At 35.2% G+C, this 18,738-nt stretch overlaps 1 protein-coding gene across 4 annotated transcripts in view; it reads right to left on the reverse strand.

The window, feature by feature from the left end:
* Positions 1-18,738, reverse strand: part of CFAP54 (cilia and flagella associated protein 54) — a 116,268-nt gene that overhangs the window by 51,677 nt on the left and 45,853 nt on the right. For all 4 annotated transcript variants that reach the window (XM_048061210.2, XM_066994698.1, XM_066994708.1 and 1 more), the window contains 13 exons: positions 18,341-18,488; positions 17,348-17,503; positions 16,282-16,404; positions 13,625-13,762; positions 12,092-12,188; positions 9,117-9,206; positions 7,601-7,727; positions 7,011-7,122; positions 5,951-6,099; positions 3,616-3,846; positions 2,908-3,050; positions 1,032-1,213; positions 127-354 (listed from right to left, as the gene is read on the reverse strand). In XM_048061210.2, the coding sequence (XP_047917167.2) occupies positions 127-354; positions 1,032-1,213; positions 2,908-3,050; positions 3,616-3,846; positions 5,951-6,099; positions 7,011-7,122; positions 7,601-7,727; positions 9,117-9,206; positions 12,092-12,188; positions 13,625-13,762; positions 16,282-16,404; positions 17,348-17,503; positions 18,341-18,488 (1,924 nt within the window). The remainder of the gene's footprint in view (positions 1-126; positions 355-1,031; positions 1,214-2,907; positions 3,051-3,615; positions 3,847-5,950; positions 6,100-7,010; positions 7,123-7,600; positions 7,728-9,116; positions 9,207-12,091; positions 12,189-13,624; positions 13,763-16,281; positions 16,405-17,347; positions 17,504-18,340; positions 18,489-18,738) is intronic.

Raw genomic sequence — 18,738 nt, forward strand, 5'->3', positions numbered from 1 at the left:
TAATGTGCTTGTCTAAAAACTTGCTACAGAAAATAACCTGGAGAAATCAGAATAAAACAGAAGAGAAAGAAAATTATCTCTACAGGAGACATGATAATAAAGAATATATCATCTCAGTATCCTTACCTTAAGAGAATCGTTTGCTTGTAGTTCAGTTATCATATCAATGATCATGTCTGATGCCAAATAAAATGGCAACCAGATGGTGTTCCTAAGAAACTCCTTCGTAATGGGAAATGCATCCATATGGGAATGGGAATGTTTAGCAATTGACTGGGATTCTTGAGTATAGTTCCAAAGTTCTCGGCAAGCATTTTGAAACAATGTCCAGTGGCCACCACGGTGAGCAAGAACCTATGTATATCATTCAGAATAGAGTTATACTTTGAAAATACAGAAATGAAAAGCTTTATTCTTTTATTGAGAAGGTAGAAGTAAACTTTCAAAATTACAATCAACAAATCATCTTTAATAACAGATTACTTAATATTTCAATTTATATAAGGCATTGTAAAAACTTTATTGGAAATTTTCATAGAAGCACTAATTTATAATTGATTTAAATTTTTGCTTCTGGCGTGAGAATAAGAAAACAAATCCATTCACACTACCTAAAAATAAATTTTTACTTGGTTTTAGGTGGTTTTATGGGAAGAGTAGTCAGACTGCTTTTCCTTTCTGTTCCTGGTCTTTCTGTCTACACTACCAAGGCATCCACCAATATAAAGGGAAAAGTACATCTGCAAGTGTTTTGAGAAATATTTAACAAAAAATGGGAGGGAAAGTTATAAAGACTAAATTAAAAATAAAACACAGTTAAATTATTATATATTTGATTGAGATATGCATTATGATAGGTAATATGTCTGACATTTGATACATTGTGCTTGAACGTTTTGCAGAAGATAAGAAATCATTGGTTTTTCCCTGAAAAAAAGATGTTTTTTTTTCCTTAGGCTTTTTTATGTAGAAAGTTTTGCAATACAGTGTTTAGTAGTAAATACAGTGTTTAATAAGAAAATGTACATTACCACTGCTCTTCTTAAATGAAGAAAGATTTTTGTAAAATGGTCCAATAAAATGGTATTTGAAGGAAACTGGCTGCATTCTCTGGGGGACCGTAAGATGGATATTTCCATATCGTTTGTCATTTGAGTTTGAGGAGTATATGTTCCACTCAATTTACTGGTGTGCTCAGAAGATCTATCTGTATCTGAAGACAAAACATTCACTGGTTAAAAATGAGTTAAAGTTCTCCAAAACATAAAATAGAAAATATTATCAGTCAGCTAGGATTTTCCTGTGCCAGCGAAATACTTAAATGTTAGGAAATGCCAAAGTTAAGGTTATCATATTTAGAAGGTTATGATATTTAAAATGTAAGATGCTTTTACTTAATATGAGGAAGAAGCAGGAATAGAAAAAAAGTTTAAGCAAAATAATAATATGTACCAAATAGTTTCCAACCTCACAGCCAAAACACAACCATCCCAGAAGTTATCAAGTTTTATGAAGAAGTCACCATGAGGCAAGCTCCCAAGAACCTTTCTGAAGCCAAGGCCTCTTTAAAGGAAAAGTTAGGAGAAAGAGTTTTGTGACAAATTCTGTGGTATGCTTAGAATTACTTCATTATTTTATTCAACAGCATCTGTCCTCAAAGGGGAAACATGAAGGTTCATGGTGGTGGGATACAGTAATATCTGAACTACAGGTTTCATGGTAGAAACTAATTTCACAATAAACAATATTTGATGTCCAAGGCAAACTGCATACTTCAGTGAAATTCTTTCATTCAAAATTGCTGAAACAGCTAGGATGTAATAAGCAGGATTAATATTAGTTATTAACATGCAGTTCCCAAGGCTTGTAAACATAAAGAAAGACAAAAGAGTATGACTACAAGTAGGCTGTTGCAAAGAGAACCTGTGAGTTCACTGGATAGTTTTGTCATAACTCCTTGGAAAAGGCAGAGTCTGGTTGATTCCTAACAAAGGAACAATAGGAGAATTTTGCTCTCTACAGCTCCGACAAGAATGTGTTCCTTGAAGTGCTTTTGAAAAGACCAAACTTTTGATTTTATCTTGAACTTACAGTGGTTAGGCAGGCTAATTTATGTTGACTTGTATATTATCACTGTCTGAAGTAATCAAAGTCCTATATTTCATGATTAGCTGCAAACAGATCTGCTGCCTTTCAGATCCTGTCAAAACCTCAAAGGATGGTGCTGGGATAACAGATAGAATGGTAAAACATGAAAGAGAAATTTGAAGAAAAAAGGTTCAAGGTAAAAAAGAACCTTGAGGTAGCTTCTGCCCCGGGAAAACACTGTGGAGCATGCAGTAAGGAAAGACACCTAAACTATTTTACTTTAAATTTCATAGATAATAATAAAATTCCATCTATAATTTTGAGAACGACTTACAGAATGACCCAGGAAATTATTGGACAGTTAGGAAATCTAAATAAAATTACAGAGCAGTTAACAACCACAGAAATTGACAAAAATTCTAATTGCATTTAGAATAATATGGAATATTACCAAATTAATAGGTGTAGCAAGTATGGCTTCTGCAAACTAAAAGCCAATATCACTAAATTATTAGAATTTATAAACTCAGGATGAAGAGTAATCACTTGATAAAAATATTTATCAACACAGTAAATAATGGTCAGAGTTATTATAAATGTCTCATTATTGACTATGACATGCTATAATAGGTATGTCAAAAAGAGAAAATACAGGAAACACTTTTGAAATCTAGAAACCCAATCTCCTCTTTAAATGGGCATGAGTGATTTTCCAGTGGTAACGTGCACAAATAATGACGGAAGTCAGGACAAAAATTAAGAGAAAGAAAAAGGTACGTTGAAACTGATTCAATTTGTATACCCATTAAAAGTTCTTACAAGTTTGTTTTTTGGTCAGTCCTGAAGGTGACTTTTTAAGGAGATAAGGAGTTGGTGTTCTTCTGTTATTCTCTACAGATTCTCTCACCACTACAGTCCCAGAATTATTTAAGGAGAATATTTCAGGATCCAGAATATTGTAACTGCAGAATGGAAGAAAAGGGAAGAAAGAGGGAAGAAAAAAAAAAGGAGAGAATTTTGATATAAGCATATAAAATTCACTTTCTCAAAAGTGAGTTTTCATTTTTTTTTAAAAATCTTCCATTATATTTCAAAACTTTCAAAAGATATAAAATCTGACCAGTCAAGCAAGCAACCAAAAATGTGCATGTCACCTGTCCTATGACTGAAGACAGTAGTAGTACACTGTATACTCATTTGCATGTGGAAACTGAATTGGTCATACGACAAACTGACTGATGATACTGTAATTCAAATCTTTGCATTAATGGCAATGATATAGTGATCTACTTTAACAGCAATCATTTTAGGAGAAATTTCTTCTCAGAAACAGTAGTTAGGCATTGGAACAGATCACCCAGGGAGGTGGTGGAGTCACCATCCTTGGGGGTGTTTAAGAAAAGGCTGGATACTTAGGGACGTGGTTTAGTGGGTAATATTGGTGGTAGGGGGATGGTTGGACCAGATGATCATGGAGGTCTTTGCCAACCTTAATGATTCTATGATTTATAATACAGTAAGATATACCTGTCTTGATGCTGTGAACCACAAATTCCAATGTTATATTGCTCTTCCAGTTTCTTTTTAAATAAGTGGTAGTGTGCAATTGCCAGATAAATATTCATCTGAGACCTCCAGGGCATCTCTTCAAGACATATTTGATGAAACTTCTTTCGGTTTAAGTAATTACTCACAATTGGTTTCAGCAGTACCACTAAGGTGCGATGAGCTACTTTTCGCAATTCTTCCTTGTGTTTCCTAAGACAAAATATACGCAGAACAAAAAATTAAACTGTTTTCTCAGAGCTCTAGAAAATCAAATCATGATAAAGATACACAAGTATCCCGATTGTTTTCCATCTTAAGTGCAATTAACACACACTAAATCCTTTCTTATACTTTACAAACTTCAATAAGACATTTTTTTTAGTACTTACAAGAAGTTTAGCCTTATGTTTGAAGTTACTTGTACCCGAATCATTCACGCAGACTATTGTTCAAAATGCAGTGTGTGTTTCTGTCATGGTTTTGGCCAGGATTGAGTTAATTTTCTTCATAGATACTCACAGAGCACTGTGTTTGGGATTTTTGATGAAAACAGTGGTGATAACACACGGATGGTTTCAGTTGTTGCAGAGCAGCGCTCGCACAGGGCCAAGGCCGTTCCTGCTCCTCGCGCTGCCCTGCCAGCGAGGGGCTGGGGGTGCACCAGGAGCTGGGAGGGGACACAGCCAGGACAGCTGGCCCAGGCTGACCAGAGGGGTGTCCCACACCGTGTGGCGCCATGCTCAGCAATAAAGCTGGGGTAAAGAAGGAGGAAGGGGCGACGCTGGGAGTGATGGCGTTTGTCTTCCCAAGGAACCGCTCTGCGTGACGAGCCCTGCTTTCCTGGAAGTGGCTGAGCACCTGCCTGCCGATGGGAAGCAGCGAATGGGTTCCTTGGCTTGCTTTGATTCTGCACGGCTTGTGCTTTACCCACTAAGCTGTTCTCATCTCAACTTGTGAGTTCTCACACTTTTACCTTCCTGATTCTCTCCCTCATCCCACCTGGGGAGAGTGAGCAAGTGGCTGTGTGGTGCTGAGCTGCCTTCTGGGGCTAACCACAACAGTTTCACACAATCTGTTCAGGAAATGGAGGATCTACTATTTTACTGTAAATTTGGATCATTCTTTTTATTTCTATGTTTTGGTAGCTTCAGATCCTCAATCTGAAGAAAACATTCTATTTCAAATGTGGATTCCTGGCTTTAACTTCCAGTCATAGATTTTGTTTGTTTCTCTGCCAGATCAAACACGTCTGTATTACTTCTATTTTCTCTTTTCGAATATACATAACAATATTGTAATCGAATCACATGTCATTTTGATAAACCAATCCCTTTATCATTCCAAAATATTTTTCTTCTTGTTTTCAGCCTTGTTTTTTCTTTTTGTTTTCAGCCTTTAAAATGTAGACAGAACTGCATACTGTATACAATACTGATTATTTTATACAGCAATAATATTATGTATGATGCCAATGAGCAGCTGAAAGAGCAAAAAAACCAGGATAGGTTAGACATCTAGGTTAGACCCTGCCTTGCATTGAAAGACATGAAAATCATGTTAAGGAACTTTTCTTTTTCTGTGGAGGACAAAAAATGGTTCAGGTACATATTTAGAAGATCATGTACAGAAGACTTTTTCAGAGATCTTTGCTTAAAATACTTCTAGAATCTGTTGTGTGATTGCTTATATTCATATACTTTCTAGTTTTCTAGTTCCTAACTGCTAGAAGGGTAAGTGACCAAAGCACCAGTTAATGAATACTATTAATTCCTTTAGTTCAGAATGTACCGTTATTGCTAAGTTAGCTAAATGCATATAATTATCAGCCAAAAGAAGGGGTTTCATTTCTTGCTATCAAGGAATGGTTTTCTGAAAGTTACACAACAGATAAGCCAAAAAGACTAGCAGAAGGATGATAAAAATTGATACAGGAACAAATAAATATTCTTTATTAGATTTCTAACAACTAAGCTCCCCAAGATAGTTTGAAAAGCATTATAATACGCAGATTAACACAGCTTTTCTTCCGTAATAAATTAACATACTCAAGCTAACACAACTGAAATACAGTCTTTGATTATTAATACAAAGACCTTATGATCTCCTACAGTTATTCTCTGAAATAGCGATGAGATAGATTTTGTTCCATAGACTGGAAGCCAATTTTATACCAAGCTTAAGCAGGAAACTGAACTTTGCACAAATTCATCCGTTTCACAGGAAAAAAAGTTAAAATATACACTTAACTGTAAACTAGATTTCAGACAAAATGCTTTGGTTCTGTAAAGCAATCTCACGACTTGCATTCATTTACCTTTGTTCTTCTGGAGATTTCATTATGTCTGGATGTTTCACAAAATACTGTCTAAGAGTCTGTCTTTTTCTAATAGGGCTCAACGTTTCTTGTCTTTGTTTCTTCAAAGCTGATGGCTCTGGTTTCTTTAAAGCTGAGGTCTCCACACTCTTTAAAAACAATCTTTCGTGACAATCTTAAATACACTTCAAATATTTATTTATACCTACATTATCAGTTACTTGAGGTATACAGCAGTTTGGATTATGCAGGAATGGAACAGAACAGAAAATAAATTCTGGAACTGTTTGTCAAAATATAGCAGGAAAAGAAGTATTTAATATTCCAGAAAACTTTACAGTTTTTCTGGGAGGGATATGTCAAATGTCTGACACTACGAAGCCAACTATTGTTTCATATACTATTGGTTTCTATCTCAAAAACAATTACTTTCTTTATTATTGTTATAAATAGTAAAAATCTGCAATGCAAAACCAGAAAGAAAAGTCTTTCCCACATCTATTTCAAATGCTAGAAGTAATACAGCATTACTTAAGAATTATGAGGGAGAAAACTCTTCCTCAAAAACAATACAAATCCATTAAGATTATTCTTACGTGGGAATAAAAGCACAAATATATTTTAGAAGAATTCTAAACAAATAGCCTTTATTGTGCAATTAGAATGTCTGCAGAGGAAACAATTACTCATGAAAAAGTCTAAGTACAACATATTGCTTAAAAAGGCCTAAACTGATCTCCTTTTCTTAATGTGATGGTACCCAAGGCATACATATTTGTTTTTCTAAAGGCAGCATATGAAAGCTCTCATTGATTTTGGAATTCATTACTCTGACTTATCTCAAATACCTCACAACAGTTGGTCTTTCACATAAATCCAATGTGAACTTTTCTTCTTGGTTTTAGGAGTGCAGAGGTTTGCTGAGTGAGAGTTTGTACCCTGGATTTTAGCAATTAAGTATGTCTTCTTTTTTATGAGATAGTTTTTTTAAAAATATTTTTGTGCTTACGGCAATGCTGCCAAGTAAAGACAAACATGACTCCTTAGAAGTAAAACTCACGTTCTGGAACTCCCCAACTCCTCTGGAGTACTTCCTGGTGCCTTCAGGCAGAGCGGGAGAACTTGTTTCTGGTCTTGAAGTTCCATTGATAGAGAGAAGGTGGTCATTCCTCCTGACAAAGAAGTAATAATGATAAACTTATCATGATCATGTTAAACTCCCTTCATAGTTCAAGGGTTTTCTTTGGGAACAGGTAGAACACATGCAATTTGTATTTCACTAGGAGTTGTAAATTTGGCAGTTTTTCTTTCCTGTCCCACTGCCTCATAATAATACAGTGAATGGCTGTATTATAAAGTGATGTCTGTGAAAAGGAAAAGTCTGGAAATTGCTGATGGTAGACAGGATCTTTGAACAGACACAGTGACTTCTCAGCTTCAAGGGAGAAGTCTCCATGTACAACACAGTCTCAGCACAACAGTTTCTGAGCTGTATAAACTTTCTGTGTTCAAGGAACTTCTGCAGACTAGGAGCCATGGGAATGGCTACAGATGGGACTACAACCATGTACAATTTACAGTTTCTGCTGTAATTGTGACACTGATGAACCCAAGTATTAATTTTACAGTACAACTATAACAGCAACCTACCTTTTCAAGTAAGCTTGCACATTTCCTGACCATTCCAGGACATTTTGAACCTTCTCTTCATTCAGGATTTTGTGCAAAACTTGAATAAAGAACTCAAGAAAACGTGATTTGTTTTTGAATTTCATCACTGCAAAAAAGCAATAAATATTTTTTTTTCTATTTATTCTGTGACAGGTTTCTGAATTCAGCTTTAATTACAACTGTGTATCTCTCAAAGCACACATTCATGTTATGTTGCATGCTGATAAAATAAAAGAAGGTAGATTTAGATTAGATATAAGGAAGAAATTCTTTAATATGAGGGTAAGTTTGCCCAGAGAAGTTGTGGATGCCCCATCCCTGGAACTGTTCAAGGCCAGGTTGGATGGGGCTTTGAGCAACCTGGTCTAGTGGAAAGTGGCCCTGCCTATACAGGGGGTTGGAATTAGATGATCTTTAAGGTCCCTTCCAATCCAAACCATTGTGTGATTCTATGGCCCTATGATAAAGAAAAGACATACTGATACTAAAATCATAGAGGTCATGGTATACAACAGCAGTTGCTAAATACTAATTTTTGTGACCGGGCATCCAGAATCACAGCTTCACTGTATTTGCATACACTCCTAGGGTGACAAATATTATACAGACAAAGAAAACAGTTTTGGAACTATTTTTGTGTTATTATATAATAATATTCAACATGACTAATTGTACACTTGCCTGAAAATGCAGGGGGGAAAAAAAAAAAAAAAGAAAAAAAACCCAGAACAATAAAGATAAACAAAGTAACTGCATCCTATTCACTTAGGCTGTTCTTCTCAGTGACAGCCACATTAGTGTACAAGCATCTCACAGTTCTCACTGCAGCAGTGGAGCTGCATTGTAGATTTAGGCAGCTTTTTAATTGTTTTCAAACTGCTTTGACTGTTGAGCTGTCTTGAAAAATTTTTATCAAGAAATAAATGAGCATTTATCCTATCTGAAAGCTATATTAATTTTACAGGCTGGGCTCCACTGTTACTTTGAATACCTGTACTAAAAAAAAAATTTAAAGAAAAAAAAAGCATTGGCAAAGGCCACATACCAGAAACTTAAATCCTACTTCAAAAACACAAGGGTATTCAGTCTTTTGTGAATTCCTCCTTCAGCAACAAAATTTAATGTGGAAATGGTGTCTCTCAATTTAAAAAGCACATTCCACAGAAATGAAAATTTTGAAGGCTTGGCACAACTGTAAAAATGACCTCATTTTCAAGTTCATGAGAAAATAAATGTTATCAAAATTATTTTAACTATTAATATTTTATATATTAAATATATAATCTAAACATGTTTTAAGTACTTCATATACGTCTAAATTTGACTATATTAAAGATTTTTTTAAGCTATGTTTTAGTTGATTTTGTATACATAAGAACAAAGTGAAGAAAAAGTTTTTAAGAGCTTATTCCAAGCTACAAGGAGATTGCTTTATATTGGAAAATTTCTAAAGTAAAGAAGCCTTTACAACTAAAATAGATGCCAATCATCCTACCTTCACGATAAGCAGTGTTTGATGTCCAACATGAAATTATAGGGTAGAGGAACAAAGGATCTTCCTGTCCTGTAAGTTCTGATCCATGAACTACATCAATAAACAAATCAAATCCATTATGACAAGTAGTGACAGTGTAAAATAGAAACTCTACATGGAACCACAACCGAAGACTAGAAAATTCCTTCTTTAGTACAGTTGCTTTTAAATCTCTCACTGTCATCCAGAGAGAAATTTAAAAGCTTGCTCTCTTGTAACATGAGTAACTGTGCCACTGTGTAATGAAGAGCTTACAGATATGACTGATGAACTTCCAGAAACTAGACTAATGAGCAAAATGTCTGGAGTCCATCAGAGGTATAACATCTCCATACAAATCATCTGTGGAGGAGATGATTTGTGCAGTAAGGAAATGTCCAAAAAAGATATTTAAAGATATACAGCATGAACTGAACACATGATGCTTTTAATGACTAGTGCTTATGCACATACTTGGTATACAGACATCATAAGTAGATAAAAGAATATATTTTTTCTTCACCTAAATATTTATGTAAATAAATTTAATTGCATATTATAACACATAAATATTCCTATACGTAATGTTTTATATGTTTAAATAGTATATAAAATATATAGGTGAACAATAACTTGGATTCAAGCTTCCGAGAGTTAAATACAACTGTGTTACCAACTGATGAGCACCAGAACAATGTTAGGTGTGCTACTTGATATTTTGCCTTGATAAAGATATATAACCTACAAACTTTATGCTGAGGTGAGTTCCATGGTTGAAAAAGATGAATGCAGCTGGTCCCTGAAAAATGTGAGGTTAAAAATGGACTCTATAACAACCAGTTGTGATTGTGGATCAACAGCTGCAACCTCCACTGGCAACAGTCATGCAAACAGCATCGTATTAAATAGGACAGACAGCAGGACAAGCAGATTATTTATTATTATTTTTAGGTCAAGTCACATCCCCTGTTGGTGTTCTCTCCTATTTGACAAGTTCAACAAGATATTACTTCAAGTGAGGATTTTAACAAAGAACAGTACTTCCCAAAACATTTAAAATGGGAAAACATTTGAAATTTCAAAATTTAATATTGCAATGTGTGAACTTTTCCTCAGTTTCCTACAGAAGACACAGATTCAGCTCTTTTTCATTTTTCTCTTAGATAATCATTAATGGAATAGTAAGTATTGATTCACTTTTAAGAATTTCCTATGAAAAAGGCTTTTGCCGATATGTTTTTTCAACAGCATGCCCTACAAGTGTGCAAATTGTCCTAAATCATTTATACATATTTGTATGTATGGATGTAAGCTTTGTTATTTGTTATGCATGGCAACAGCAGAAGACTCCTGTATTGACTAGTATACAATTATCCTATTGGAGCAACAGAGCAGACTTCAGCAGTCAAGTATTTGTCAATTAATGAAAACATGTTCTTCTTTAACTGATCAACTTTAACTTTCTATTAAGAAAGAATGGAACATCATTTTATTAAATAATCGATGTAATTTCCAATTAACTTACAGAACTCATTCATCCTGTAACTTGTCCTGCAGAAATGCAGGCATCGATGTCAGCAGCAGAAACTGAAGGGTCAGTGCACAGACAACAGAATTTTTGCATCATGCTTTTTATCCTATTTGTCACAGAAATACTTTCTCTTCTAAAATATATACATATGTGTATACAGAGGCAGTAGAAGACAACTAGAACATGAATCAGCAGTGTGCTGTTGCAGCAAAGATGAGCTGCACAGAGCCAGCAGGTCAAAGGCCGTGACTGTTACCCTCTATTCAGCACTTGTGAGACCACACCTGGTATGTTTGTTTTTGAACTCCATAGTCCAGTGAAGGGCCACCAAGATAATAAAGATCTAGACTGCATGACAATGCAAGGAGAGGCTGAGAGAACCGGATGTATTCAGTCTTAGGAAGAGAAGGCTAAGGGGAGTTTACACCTGTGTAACAGGAGAAGTACAGAAGGTACACCTCAGACTGTCCTCAGAGGTGAACACCGACAGCACAAGAGGTGATAGCTGCAAGTAGGAAAACACGAAATTCCAAACAGATATTTAAAAAAATAAACAAAAACTTTTAACCATAAAGGTGGTCAAATATTGGAACAGGTAGCCTATAAATACTTTGAAATCTCTTTCATCAGAGAGATTTAAAACTTGACTGGAAAAGTACCAGTGCAACCTGATCTCTGGAATAAATTACTTCCAGAGATGCCTTCCAACCTAAATTATTCTATGATTCTATACAAGTTCCAAGGAGTAGAAAATACCAGGTAAATACAATGGAAAAAAATCTGTGGTGGCTCTGTGTTCTAAATTTTTATGAAATTTTCTTCTTCAGTCCTACTTACTACTTCATCTAAATTTGGCAGAACAACTAGCATGTAAATTCTTGTGCTTAATCCAGACTCTGAGATATTTTAAAGTTGATATAGTCATTGCTGAGTTACAAGGTAGTAAAATGCTACTCCACGTGCAACTGCTTCACAAAGAGAACAATTTCTCTTAACCATATCCAGGAATCCTTTCATATACTACAAATTCCTACAATGGCCATTACTACTAGCAATGGTAGGGTGGTAAAACATGCAATAAATAGGCAATGGTCTTTGCCCTTGCATTTTCTGATTTACGAAAATAAAGCAAGCCTCAAAAACATGGAACAAAATTTACACGGATCAGTAAAATATATTTAATAGCACAACAGGACAATGACCACTCCTTTCTAAGAAGGAATGAATGTTTGTGTGGAAATGATGAAAAAGATTAATAAAAGTCATTATAAACACCACTACAAGGTGTAAATAAGCTCACAGAAATTATGATTTTGTTTGATTCATCAAAGATATATGAAATAAAAGTTCTTAGGCAAACAATATTTACAGATGAACCATAGTAAACTGTATGGAATATGGTAAAAATGTTTAATAGTACACCCACCTGGTTTTGTCAGTCTCAGGAGATTTGATTCAAGAGCATTTAGATTTTCTGTTGCTTTTTCCATTGCAGCTAAATGGGATGTCTTTGCAGAAATGTTCTGAAATATCAGGTACTTAGTTATAAAAACTTAGCTTTTACTTAACTAAAAAGAGCACATCAACAGTGAAGTTTGGATTAGATCCTAAAATTCTTATTCCATGTTTGGTAATTTAACCAATATTGTCCTCTTTGTAAATGAGCTAAAATTGATGTCCATAAAAATGTTAATATAGCTTCAAAAACTTGGCCATGATACATTTTTGATTGGTCCCCAAGGAAGCCAATGAGTTCGCATTGGCACAAAAAAAAAAAAAATATGTAGGGAAGTCCCACAGGCTACTAGAACAGCATATTTGAACAAATTTTTTGACCAAATATGTTGCTTTCCAGAAAAAAAAAAAAAAATATATATATATATATATACACTCTTTTGTAGATTAGTTACTTCCTAAAGATATGAAAATCTTCCTCTGGACGCCAAGTTCTTTTTTTCATTTTAATGAAAATGTAATTTTCAGTCAGCGCTATTTACCTCAAGGTATTATATTGTTCCTATGATCTTAGATTACTTTCTCTTTTTTTTTTTTTTGGTATGAGCTTGAGAGCAGCCATCACAAACTCAGCAAGAAGCAATGGAGAAAATCATTTGGTCTGGATTCTACCAGTGTCCTACAGGTGTTTGTTTTTTTTCCAGAAATCCTTCCCTGTAAGCTGATTGATTGACTTGCTGCTCCTCTCAATTTATCTGTTTCATGCTCACAATGTTTGTTTTCTTCCTGTCTCATTATTCCTATTTTCTTATATCTTTTTCAAATCTCCTCTCTAGTAAAATCTCTTCCAAAATTATTTAAAGAAAAACAGACAGAAAACTATGCAGAATCAACACTTTAATTCTAAGTTGTCGGAAATCCTCCACAACCTACTGCATCTCTTTGTAATTTAAGAATTGAGGTCTTTGAGGTTGAAAGTTCTTCCTCCACTGAGATTTTTTTTCAGTCTACGAAGTTCCCGAGTCACTCTCCTACTATGACTCTGTTCCAAGTAGCTGCTACACAAAATGAGAGGCCAAGTTTCTACACTAGGATATTTTTGAATTTCCTTTCTTATACAATTATTTAACTGAGTTTGTTTTTTTTTTAATTTATTTCCTTATTTCTGTCCAATAAGACATTCCTGCAAACTGTATGTGCAGATCAATTAGGGATGCTGGTAATGATATCTGCAGGATCCTAATGGCTCAGAACTATAGTATTGCTAACCCCTCTCCAGTTCAACTAGAGGAGGCCCTGTACCCACTGCAGTCTGTAACTGGTCCCAACAAAGATGGTTGTAATCAAACAGAAGCTTCTCAGCTGTATTCTTGGGAATTCCTACTCTATTAGGAAACTCTTATTCCATACAATCACTTCTAAAACAGAAGTTAATAAATATGGGCTTTAAAATAATAAAATAGCATATTTAGAAAAATTATAAAGTGAATGTAAGAACAATTACTTCTTTGTTAGTGTGTGTTTCTTCAGTTTCTGTAGCTCCTGAGCGACAGAGTGAGGCTGTTTGCGAGGGATCCAACAAATTTTTCCCATAGTTAGTAATAATTACTGCTAGTTCATATTCTTTCCATGAACGTAGAACCTATTAAAGAATCATCTATTATACTTTTTGTTTTGCATAACATGTAATGTTTAATTATTATCTACTTACAGTTGTCAAAATGCATTAATATTATAAATAGAAGTTAATTACTCAATACTTAAGTTTCCCTTAATAAAACAATAGGACTATAGACCTTTAAAATACTTGGAATTGCAGATATACTGTCTATGTGTTATGCTTCTGCTTAGCCATAGACTCTGTTCCTCAGAGAATAGAAATACTTAAACAGAAGTATCTATTGCAGTACTTGACATTCTTCCTGTTCTCAGGCAGTACTGCCATCAATGAGTATAAGGGCTAAGTAGACAATCCTCATTTACCTCTCTGGTATCAAGTGCACATTTGAAAATCTCAACCATATTAGTGAAATTTCTCTAATAAAATAGAATAGTGAAATTTTGAAAAATATGAAAATTATGATTTAACAGCGTCTCATGTATTTTAGCTGATTTTATCTTCTTTAGATATAGCTCTGAAAACTGAAGTGTATATGCAATGTAGTTTTTCACATTGAGATGTTTGCCTATGGAACAGAAAATAAGTATACAGTTTACTTTGATAGTACAGTAAACAGCCCAATTAACTCAACAGAGAACTTTATAACATGGATTAATTAGAAGCTTTTGCAATTCACTCATTCTGTTTGCTATTCTGTATACTATTCTGTTGCAACGCTACCTCTAAAGAAAAAAATCTGCAATACAAACAGTCATTTAACTGGATAATCCAACAAGCACTATACTAAAGTTAAAGACAGAGCAAGTTCTCATCCTGGAGGAATCAAAAAAAAAAAAACAGAACTTTTCGGGACTGATAAATGATATATAGAAATAGCCACAAGAAAACATCTTAAAGAAAGGAGCTACTTAAGAATGTAAGTATTGTACTTATTGCAAAAAGATCTTACTAAAACAAATTTAGCAAAAGTATCTAAACAGAGTATAACACTTACCAGTAATGGAACATTGTCTTTAATAAATCAGGATATTAAGGACATTTAAATAATATATTTTTTAAAATATATTAACTAAAGTCTAGGCAAGACTATACGTACACTGAGACAAGATACAATAAGGCTCTGAAGTTCCTGGAAAGTACCAGGAAACACAGAGAAATATTGGATGCCTTTTGGGTCAGACTTTTTTGATCCTGGAACCAGCACTGCCTTGCTCATAATGAAATTACTTGAGTCACTTGAGGTTCATCTATTTGACATTTTTTGACACATTCAGGATTAAAAATGCAAAAGAGAATCACTGAGATTGGACATGCCATGTCCACACTTGAACAGAAAATAATGAGTTCATCAGTTAACTCCAAATAGATGTTGATAAAGAATGTTACCACGTGAAAGTTACTTTGGAAACTGAGATACAAGATTATTCAGAAATCTCTTTTTAAAAATGTGTTTCTTCAAGCGATTCCTCAGGTTTCAGCCACCTGTTGTGAATGTCTCATGGATAACTCTCCGAAAATCCTCATGTGACATCAAACACACCATTTCCTTGGAATTATTATTTCTCTCCCTTAGTAAATCCAGGCTTACTTTTGCAATTGTGTCCTCCCTCATTTGGTAAGCTGAATGCTGACACGTCTTGAGATGAACAACCTTTTAGTACTAAGTTCACAGGTGAGTGAACTATAAGAAATATTTAATGAGTAACAGCTTCTTTACTGATGATGCAAGAGTAGTGATTCAAGTACAGCAAAAGGTTTAATTTCCTAGTGCCACAAACATCACTTCCAATATTGTGGAATTGAGCAGACAGCTCTGAGGTTGGCAACTACCAGGAGCTGAACTGTAAGAGCGAGAGGCTCTAGCCTGAGGGCCAGAGTCTCTACAAAGTTAGAGGCACTAACAGATATTATTGGCCCTGACAACCCTTAACTGGGCCCTCTCTCCATGGGCCCAGGAGCTCTCTTTCAGACCTGAGCCTAGAGTCCCTGCCTGAGCTATGTTGTAGGAGTGCTGATCTCGGCACACTCAAAGCCATGACTGTGCTTGGCCCATGGATCCACCGGTCTGGACACCTGACACATTAACTGACTCCTCAGTTTGTCCTAGGAGTGCTCCCATCATGATGGACCCACATTCTGGGCTGTGTCTGACCCTGGCTACCCTCACCAGACCTGATCCTGACTTGCAGATTGACTTCCCAGCTTGACGCAGCTCATCACCACAAACCTGCCCAATGATCTGGACCCCTGCTTGAACCTGACTGCCACCTCTGGTCTGCCCTGTTCCTCAGCTGGGAACGCTGGGACCATCCCTTGCCGGCGAGGCATTGCCCTGGCAGCCGTGGGCATTGCCCTCACATCCTGGCCCCACAGCCCTCGCTATGTCCTGACACTGCCCTCACAGCCAGTAGCACACACATTGATTAATACCAAAACAAGATATCACTCTGAAGGCCAGCTTATTAAATGTTTTTTGTTTTTTTCTTCTGTCAAAAGCAATGTCTTAAAGAAAGCTGTAAGCACAATAATATTCCACATACCTTTGCTGTATAAAATGAAGTACAAGCTATCATATGCTGAATACTCTCATAACATCTAGCCTGTCTCCTTTGCAAAATAGCACTTGGAATTTCTTGAAGGACAGCCAAGCACTTAATGAGGATCTGTAAATACAAGGATTAAAGCAAAGTTTGGAACCTGCAACACACAACTTTGTACCCCTGTTCCATGTATTGCATTTGATGGTAAACTTTAAAATCCAACAGCTATGATGAAATGTTAGCTCTACAAAAAACAGTAGTAACATCTCCATTCAGTGTAATGGCTTCAAGATTTCATCCACAACCCTTTGGAATAAATGACAAGTTCACAAAAAAAACACTTAGATATTAAATTATAGATACATAATATCTCTGCTGATTTAACTAAAATGAAATCAAAGAATGTTTAATTCAGTGAGATGACATACTCCTAGTAAAACACTGCTTAAAACTATATTGAGCTGGTCAGAATTTTAAAAGAAAAATGTTTCTGGTATGCTTGAAAAAACAGTACAAAAGTTGCATGTTTCTCCTGTATATTTGCTGAATCAAAAAAAAAAAAAAATCTGCTGCTTCAGAAATAACAGGAAAGCATTCAGGTACTCTGTTCTCAAAGAAAAGGTGCTTGCTTGCTTCTGGAAAGGTACAGTTGCCTGAAAACCATAGACTGCATTATCAAAACAGGGGAAAAAATGTAGGGGGAAAAAATACACATGGGCAAATGCTGCTTTTCTTTCCTCAGAATTGTTATTTGCAAGTGGCATACAATAGAAGTTACGTCACAGATTCCATTATAATTTTAAAATACCAGTGAATCGTCCTGCAGCAACAACCAACGTTCTGCATTTACCTTAGCATATCTGAGAACAGAATCTGTGCAACTTACACTGAACATATGTACTGGAAATTCATTAAAACCAATAAAGGCTTTTCTTTCAGCAACTCCTTAGAACTTGAAGCCTATATGTTTGGCTTTCCCAAATAAATGTATACTCAATTACAAGTTTAATTATTATCACTATAATCACAGGAACTGGGTGAAAGCTCTCACTTAAAATGCTCTCACCTGAACTACTGGCACTGCAGAAATCTTGTGATAAATAATTGGAGCAAGGAGACCATAACATTGTACAACAGACTGCAGTGTATAACTTGCATCATTCAACCAATTACCAAGATCAATTGCCACAGTCATCCTTTCACATTCTGCTAATCTACCAGCCTGTAAAAGAAAAAAAACATTTTGACTCAAATATAAATACCATTGTTTAAAATCATTTCAGGGAGTGAAAGAAGACAGACATTACTACCATTTAAAAAGCAGTGTGAGCAGCACATAAGATAAAGGTTTAAAAATGAATTTACAGTGACACCCATTAGAAGTATATAAACAAATGCAACTGTAATCATGATTCTAAAGGAAACCATTTGTCTTAATTTTGCCCTCTGAATTTATCCACTTAGTTTGTAATGCCTGATAGCAACATTTAACCTGTGTGGAGTGGAAGTTTCACATGCAAAGCTCTCAGAGTGGGTAAGGGGGTATAACAATTCTGTTTTTTCCCTTTCAGCGGTCTGCCACAGTTGTTGCATATGTGAGCAGATCTACTGAAGTCACTGTGTCATTGAATACTCACATTTGCAAGACGCAAGTACTTCAGCAAAGAAAGAGTGGAATAGTAATGGAATAATAGAGAAGGCAAAGAAAAAAGAAACTTAACATGCCATTGTACTATAAGAAAGCCTAAAATAAGCTAAAAGAAACTTAGCATATTAAAACCATGAAACCTTGTTAGGAGTTCAATATTAATGAAAACATACATATTAAATAGCAGAAATGTTAACAAATAAAGCTGCCAGCTGCCTTTTAGTGGGACAAAAACAATCATGATTAAATCTCTTACTTTAAACACAGTCTAACACCACTGAAGTTAAGGAAAAACCTTCCCCAGCTGGAAGCAGTGGGCTTTGAATTAGGATATTAATGAGAAGTAACTACTTAGAGATCATCTTTCCACCAAGATACAAACTAACCAACATTATTTTAAGCTACACATACTTGTTCCTTGTAAAGTATCTCATTGGAACAGACGGAATCACAGAAGAGTCCTCCTTTCATGACGTTAATGTCACAGATAGCAAATATATTCCTCAGAAAGAGGTACAAGGTGATAGGAGAAGTCTGAGATACAGTCTCAAGACGTAACCTACAAAAGAAAAAAAGCAAAAGAGCAGTAAAAGCATGTTAATGATGATTAAGACATCTCATGCCTGAAATTGCAGTCTTTAATAGTAACATGATAGACAGGAAGGATTACTACAGGTACTGCTGGAAATGAGATTTACACAAAACTGAAAAAAAAAATTGCTTTAAATTCCTAGCTTAAAAAAAAAAAAAACATTAAAGGGATAAGACTCCTTTTCAAACTGTTGTCCACCTTCTAATATCCTTAGAAA

This window comes from Anser cygnoides, chromosome 1 (genome assembly GCF_040182565.1).
Source record: "Anser cygnoides isolate HZ-2024a breed goose chromosome 1, Taihu_goose_T2T_genome, whole genome shotgun sequence".
In the NCBI taxonomy this organism is placed as follows: Eukaryota; Metazoa; Chordata; class Aves; order Anseriformes; family Anatidae; genus Anser; species Anser cygnoides.